Raw genomic sequence first — 7,866 nt, forward strand, 5'->3', positions numbered from 1 at the left:
ATGTTCACAACAATCTCCTCATGTTAAAAGATCAATTCTGCTCATCCAGCGCAATATGACACTGTCATGGTGAATCTGTCAAGTCAATTTCACTTTTTAAAATTATTTACTAACATTTACTTCCTCCAATCTACAGTGTCACAATGACAATGTCTGAAATGATCCATACTCTCAATGCATACCTTTTGTTTCCAATATAATCATCTATTTTGTGATATATTTGTGTTAAAAATGTGTTTAATAGTTGTGACTGCATTGTGCAGACACAGATAAATAAAAATGAAATGTATTTTTTGTATGTTGTTTACAAGAAAAACTGACAAAACTAAATTCTTGACAGTTTCAGTATGTTCATTCTCAACATTGTTTGGTATAAAGGTCAACAACAAATAACTGAGAATTTGTTCCAAGTGACCAAAAATAAAGCGTCACATCATCCAATCCACATTCAGAAGGCCTGCCATGAGCTCACAGTGGAAGTCGTGCACCAGTTTCCACCGCTGTAACTTCTCACTTCCCTGGGTGGGAAGGTATTGAAACTTTTAATGGCTTTCTTCTCGTACTTAACACCTTGACGGGGGCGTACTCATCCTCTGCCAACAATTAAATTTGGTTCATGGCCAGAAATTAAATAAAGTAGACGCTAATGAGAAATTACTCACCCACTAAATGGACAGAGACAGCGTTATGGAAACTCATCTGTGCATCATTAGCCTCTTAATTGATAGTAAGTAGTTTATCAATTTGTGATCCGCCCGTCATGCGAGAGCTGAGTGCACCTGCCTCCGTCACATACATGACTTCATGTGTGCAACGCGCCGACTAAAGCTGCTCCTTCAAACAATACTGTGACGACTGAGGGAGGCAACCTGCTGTGGAGTTGTTATGGCAACACAAGCTTTGCCAGAGACAGAGTTGGAATAGGAAAGTGCAAACACAAAATCGATAAATCCCCACCCCTCACACACATTTCATTTGGTTTTACCTCATTTAGAACATCATTGCACTGAGGATTTGAAAAAAAATGTAATAACAAAATAATTACACAACAATGTATATCCATGTATAAATATAGACATTTATCATTTATTAGGCATTTGAGGACAACATCAACAGGCAAATACAAATCCTATGTCGCCATGATATGAAAAACAAAGCTGGTCTTCAGACATTGTGCAATGACAACAGAAACTGTATGAAATGTTTGAAGAATGTAACACTGACATATTTGTAAAGAGCATGGAGGACATGCTCTCAAAAAGGTGCAGCAGCTCTGTCTTTGGAAAACTTTGGTGAACAGCTCGAGAGACAATTGTAACTTGTGTTAAGGCAGAACTGTACGGCGATGACCCAAAAGGCATGAATATATATACTTGGCTTGTATCACTTTTTAAAAATAAATACTACAAAAATAAAGGTAACAAACAACTTTTTTTCCTCCAACAGTTCCCTGTCGTGCAAAACAACGTGATTGTCTGATCACCATCTTAAGACAACTTGGTGCAGAGACTCAACAACAATCCCCGATCGGCACTTAGAAAAGCGCCCAAGTGAACCATCCATGATGTGAAAGGCCGTTGTTTGACATGATCAAGACATTTGAGGAATAATCCTTTTAGATTTTCTTTTTCTTCTGAGTGGATGATCTGGATACAAAGGGCTGGATTTGTTTGTTCCATTTCATTTGTTGAGACAAGAAAAGCAGGTCCTGTTTCAGTCAACGATGGCTGACATGAGAGCCATGACAGCGACGCCACAAAGGATGAGCAGAATCTGAAGAAGCGAGTGTCTGCAAAGAGAAACAGGTTCAATATTCACTGCAACACCTGCACCTGAACTGGACAAGCACTCAAGTTAAGGTCACCTTAAACTGGACTCGTCCAAAAGATCCGGCACCACGTTCACCAAAGCGATGTAGAGAAAACCTCCAGAGGTAAATGGAAGAATCCACGCAGTTGTGTTTTCTACAAATGACACAACACAACCATTTTAATAGATTTCAACCACCGTAATGTAATGTAATGTAATGTATGTATAACTAGAAGCCTCTTTTTTCTCACCGCCAGAACCCTGCGACTAATACAATGTGGCTATTATATGGATTTTTATAGGCTAAAGAGCAACAAGCTGCCAAAACTTTGAGCACAATCACAGGTGCTTTCTATTTACCTAAAAGCCTGCATGTCCGCAGCTCCGCCAACACAGCCGATCTGGAGAAAACTGGAGACGAGAACCACCAGCTGAGACTGGCTGTGGTGTCAGAACTTTGGACACGCGGGTGAAAACAGTGCATTTTGAGTGCCTTAATGTAAATAAAAGATGTGAGGAGTTCATGATTCAAGTTCCCAACATAGCCGAGTCTGTTTCATGAGCCAGTCTCGATGCTGGATCCTGTTTTTAAAAAACTAGTTTAGAAGTCATCCTCACGCATCTTTATGCCAGGTGCACCACTGGCCTCTCTACAGTGTGGACACGCACCCACGGCTTATAGACCGGTTCGGCTTATTCATGAACACGATCTCCTTTCCTTCTTATTTAGTGGGTGGAGCTAATATTCTGGTGCGCTCTATAGTCTGGAATTCACTGTGAATTGAGTGACTTTTGACCCAACTTACCCATGCCTTTGGGGGACTGAGCACACAGAGCAAAACCGGCCCCTAACACTCCAACCAGTGCAGTGATCAGCTGCATGCGAGCTGCACTCCAACGATCGAAGCCGGCTCGTAGGAGAATGGCAAAGTCGCCCACCTGCAGTCACATTAACTTTACGTGAGACACATCACTTATTCAATTAGCAAGACCAGGAGGGAGACCAAGGACAAGTACTCAGCTTTGTCATTTTAAGATATCAAAAACACACTGGGGAACCATTCATTTTATTCACAATCCAATAAACGTCACCAACAATTGTGGCCGACGAAAGTGCAAACACTCACCTCATGAGGAATTTCATGGAGCAGGATGGCAAAGGTTGTCAAGAACCCAACCTATAAAGACAACAGCAGTTCAACGCTGCACATTCATTCATTCACAAAGAAAAGAAAACAATCCATATAAAACACACTGGTCGGTAACGCATGTATACAGAAGCCAAGTCAATAACTGTCCTTCTCTTATTAGAAAATTCAACAACATGACTGCCCTTGATTTTAACTGTCTACAGCAGAGCGTACAGAACACACCAGTGCGGCAACCTGGATGTGTGTCGTTAACTTCCTCCCTCGCTCCCTGTTGTTGGGACCATGCTGTTTACCTTATGTCTCACCAGCTGGACTCACGAGCACAGCCACAATTTATAGAATTCTAGCAACCAAAGGCATCTAAAAGTATCAGCATACCTGCTAAAATTAAATTGGACTACGTGGGGCCAAAAACAGACAGAATACGCAGTTGATATTTGGACAAACAGCTAAGAAACAAGGCTTTAAATGGAAGCTGGTTATTGTTTAGTTGCCCCCCAACCACAAATGCCAAAACAGAACATGAAAACTGTTTTCAGTAATGAAGGATCAGTCGGGAAACATCAAGTTTAAGACAGACCTTTTCCACAAAGGGGCCCTATAATGGCTTTCCAGCCACTTCAAACATCAGCTTAAGTTAAAACAGAACGTGAAAGTGTTGTCTGCAGAACGGCATCAGTATGAATGACTCTTACCTTTTTGCTGACCAGGAAACTGCCGGCAACAGCAAGGCCATGTGTGAAGTTGTCAATGCAGTTAGCCAGAAGGTTGAGATACCCACTTGTCTGGGGAAACCAAACGCAAATCAAATACTGAAAGAATTGCGAAACATTTACATCAAAATATACTTCAGCAAAATACCTTGATCTTCTCCGGTCTTTCCAGGAGACCATGTTGTTTAGACAATTGCCAGGACTCAATATGACCGTTTCCAAATGATGCTTCATGTGACTTTGTCTGATGAAGATAAAATCAAACATAAGAAAAAAAATGTAAAATCCATTTGTCTTAGCTCATCATTTGGACTTTAGCATTAGCAGACTTAACGTAGTAGAACACAAGAATAACAACAGAAGAATAAGAAGACACATTCATGGAAAAAAAGTGGGAAAAAGAAGTCACTTGACTGGCTACATGTTACACTTTCAACACCAAGAACAGGAGAAGTACCAACAACAGATGGGAAATTTTGATGAAAAAAAACATTTTTGCCAACATTAAAAATTGTTGTTGTTTTTTTTTTTAAGCTGTCATTGTTGCCACTGCCTGCAACTCAAGTGTTGTCCTGTGGAAACCAAAATGGCTAAAGCAGCTGCTTCACTTGGCTCTATAAATAGAGTGAAGTGGAAGAGCTGAGCAGGAGACTCCAATCTTCCCTCTGACTAACACTGCCGAGGCAGACTGCGAGATGAGACAATCTTTCCAAACACATGCTGTAGGATCAGCAAAGTACGACAATAGGGAGAGTAGATTGATAAAATAACAGTTCACTGATGAATGAAAATATTTACTAGGACACTGCGTATTGGCCCAGTCCTGTAAATGGACTGTCCTTTCTAAGAAAGGTTCCAGAGTTTTCCTTGATAATGTTGTGCTTTGGTTCAAAGTTTGTAAAGGTGACAAAACTTGAGAGCAAGCATTTGCACAAAAAAAACATTGGCGAGATGATTATTAGTAAAAACGTTTAAAGACTCTTCAGGACACAACAAAAAGCCTGAAAGATGAGGCTCAGTGAGGGTGACCAATAAAACAAGTGCGACCACAGAGACTAAATGACACATAAATGTAATGCATCAAATAAAAGCAAGCAACACTTACTGTGGTGTTAGAGTTCAGGTCTGAAACTGAAGACTGCTCTGGCTCTTGACTGTCCTTATCTGGAAACATTTTCTCCAGGACAAGGAATGCCAAAAACCCGCTGATCACCCACTGACCCTGGGTCATGAAGTGGTTCTGCTTACCGGCTGCACCTGAAAGACGGAGGGCTTTATAGTGGCAGGAAACTACTACCACCACACAGAAGTGGAACTATACCCACCTGAAGAAGCAGAGAGAGCCCACGCTTCAGGGAGGAGGTGGAGAAACACATCACCCAGGAGACCACCAATTGCAAAGCTCAAAAGCTGTTTCAACTTCTGGCTTCCAGCTGCAGAGGACGCATTAGCAATTCAATATAAACATCATAATACAGACGAAAATAGGCGTTTCTATGTGTGTTTCTAATGCAGCGGCTAGAAAAAGTGTTTTTTTTTAAGTACAGTTAATAATTATTGATTCACCTCCAAGAAAATGATGACTTTGAAGACCATTCAAGCAGTTGCAAAGAGCAAACAGAACTCATTCCGCAGCTGCATTTGGTGAAGAGTGCTTGACTGACACTTTCTTTGGGCGGGGCCAAAGACAGACCTCAGGGCTAACCAAAATTGGGTTTGGTAGGATTGACACTATTTAAAGAAAGTTCTTTTTTTTCAGAGCTGGAGGCCCTTTAGATCAGCAGCATAAACATCTTATAGTATCCATAAACAGATTTCAGACATCAGTAGACAGTAGACTATTTGAGCTGGAAGGGTTTTTTTTTTCAGTTTTGTTGACTGAACCTCAGATTAGAACCAGAGTCATAGAGGGACGCACTGATATGAATTGAATCTCTAAAGAATAAAAATGGTGTGCTTCCAACTGTGGAAATGATTTAGACTAAAAGGGACTTACCCTCTGTTTTGAGAGCAGCTCCTGCTTCTATTGGAATGACAAGCAGTGGGAAGATGCCACTCAGCCCCACCACAACGGAGCCCATCAGAGACAAAAGCCACACGTGAGCTTGCTCGCTAGCTAGCAGCTCAGCTACCGCCCGGAAGCCAGGGAGATCCTCAGTCAGGACAGGACCCGGTCCTGCAGCTGTGGCGGTTGCATGAGCCATCGATGTTTGTGTCATTTTCTGGCTGCCTGATGTCTCGAGGGTCAGCATCAGCAGGACGACGATGAACAGAACAGCAACAGCCCAGCTGGGCCTCCGACAACTCCCGCCTCTCATCCGTCCCACGGTCCAAAAAGAATGTGCAGCCAGGGAAGCTAGAAGAAGATGACATAGTTAGATGATGGCAGCGTGACAAAAGAACTTCTTATCCTCAAGGATAGTCCACTCAACAATGTAACAGAAGTTTAAAAGTTTATGTTTAAACATAAAACAAACATTTAAAAGGAGTGCAGATCCAATGCACACTCATCTTGCCAGTCATATACAGGGCGCACTTAAGAGCTCACCAGTTTAACAATCTGCTCCTTTTAGCAGCACTGCATCTCTTATTTCGCCAAAGGCATAGTCAAATCATTACAGTGGACTTTGGAGTAACATCATATTCATGGCTGAATAGTTTTGGTTGTCTTAAAAAGACCACTAACCTCCTGGGTACGGACATGTTCTCAAATATTTTGTACTCGGACGAGATTCAACATGTTTGGAGCTCAATATTGTGAATGAATTCCAAGTTTTGTATGAGTCAGGTTTTTTGGTTCCATTCGACCCTCATCATTTCACCTACACGTACTAAATGTAGGTCAAATGTCTGTGGAATGAATCACACTTGGGGAGAAATACAGTGGTATTTTCAGGCAAATAAGTTGTGAACATGTCTTTTTGAAATTGAACGACCATAACCTAGACAACATAACAATAACAGCAGTAATGTAGTCTTCTGTTTAGCTCAATCATCGAGTTCTTTTGCTTTTATGATATAGGAAATGGTGATATAACTGAAACAATAATTTCTAAAACACTCGCCCTCTAAGTGTGAGTGTTAGTCCAAGGATTGTCCTTTTAAAGATGAAGATCCCTGGTGCTAGACGGAGCTGATAAAGTCAAGATTCCAACTCATTAAAGCTTCCGAAAACATCCTGCAGATACGCGACTTAGTGCGTAGAGATACTCAGTCTAACGGCTGCGATGATCACGCTGAAGAAAACAACTTTTCCAGCGTGTGAAAGTCAGCAAGCTAACACTAGCAGACTCAGCGTGGAGGCTAACGCCAAGCTAACTTCGTTAGCTGCCAAATCACAACAAGTCACTGCCACATACAACCTGGACGAACAGCGGCTGCACACAAGAGTTGCTCAGTCACAGAGACAACAGAGCGACAGAGCAGACGGCGTCCATCCTCCCAGCGCTTCTCTCTTACCTTATGGTTTGCGCAACTGAAGCACCGCTGTCTCCCTGCCATCCAGGCCAACGCTGCTGACTCCAGGCTCCGGCAGCTGAGAGCTGCAGCACTTCAGCAGCCACGTATGAAGTTCCTGCTGGGAAGAAACGGAAGCTGCAGAGGCTCTTCAGGAACTGCCTGCAGCTTCATACAGTATGTCACATATACGGAGGAGGAATACCGCACATTATATTATATTATGTTATGTCATGTTATGTTATGTTCTTTCCTATTATATTATATTATATTATATTATATTATATTATATTATATTATATTATATTATATTATATTATATTATACAAGCGTTTGCAAGTTTTGCTTTTTGCACTATGCAATAGGAATTACCTAGGAGTAAAAATAAAACTTTGTCTTGTAAGGACAGTTATTGACAAGACAAAAAAGATCTTTTCTCTCTATTTACAAAACTGTTACTAATAATGCAGCTATAACTAAAATATATCTCTTGGCAATTTCCAAATAAGTTTACAGAATTTTTTTTCTTTTTCTAACTGAAATGGTTGTAATGTTGTGTCACGACAAGGTCGTGTGGGTGGTGTCCAAACTATGGTTAGCAGATCAAAGCAACTCAGTCAAAAATGCAATCTCCTCATATGAGGACTGGGGGACCGAAGAGGTTAGGTTACATTATATTACAATATTCATAACATTTAACCCTTTTGACACAAACTGTGAGTAGTAACATCACACAA

General features: G+C 41.2%; 1 protein-coding gene across 3 annotated transcripts; it reads right to left on the reverse strand.

The window, feature by feature from the left end:
* Window positions 1–1,058: 1,058 nt before the first annotated feature.
* Window positions 1,059–7,247, reverse strand: slc39a13 (solute carrier family 39 member 13). 3 transcript variants are annotated; one of them, XM_053865755.1, is made up of 10 exons: window positions 7,133–7,247; window positions 5,670–6,029; window positions 4,999–5,106; window positions 4,779–4,930; window positions 3,822–3,917; window positions 3,656–3,745; window positions 2,937–2,987; window positions 2,616–2,748; window positions 1,865–1,964; window positions 1,059–1,789 (listed from the first exon to the last, which is right to left on the reverse strand). In XM_053865755.1, exons 2-10 carry the CDS (start codon window positions 5,989–5,991, stop codon window positions 1,714–1,716), a joined length of 1,128 nt encoding a protein of 375 aa, XP_053721730.1. In that variant the 5' UTR covers window positions 5,992–6,029; window positions 7,133–7,247; the 3' UTR covers window positions 1,059–1,713. The 3 variants fall into 3 exon arrangements, with proteins under 3 accessions (XP_053721730.1, XP_053721731.1, XP_053721732.1); XM_053865756.1 differs by lacking the exon at window positions 7,133–7,247 and adding an exon at window positions 7,036–7,119; XM_053865757.1 differs by lacking the exon at window positions 7,133–7,247 and adding an exon at window positions 6,222–6,258.
* Window positions 7,248–7,866: the final 619 nt, after the last annotated feature.

This window comes from Synchiropus splendidus, chromosome 5 (assembly GCF_027744825.2).
Source record: "Synchiropus splendidus isolate RoL2022-P1 chromosome 5, RoL_Sspl_1.0, whole genome shotgun sequence".
NCBI classification, from domain to species: Eukaryota; Metazoa; Chordata; class Actinopteri; order Syngnathiformes; family Callionymidae; genus Synchiropus; species Synchiropus splendidus.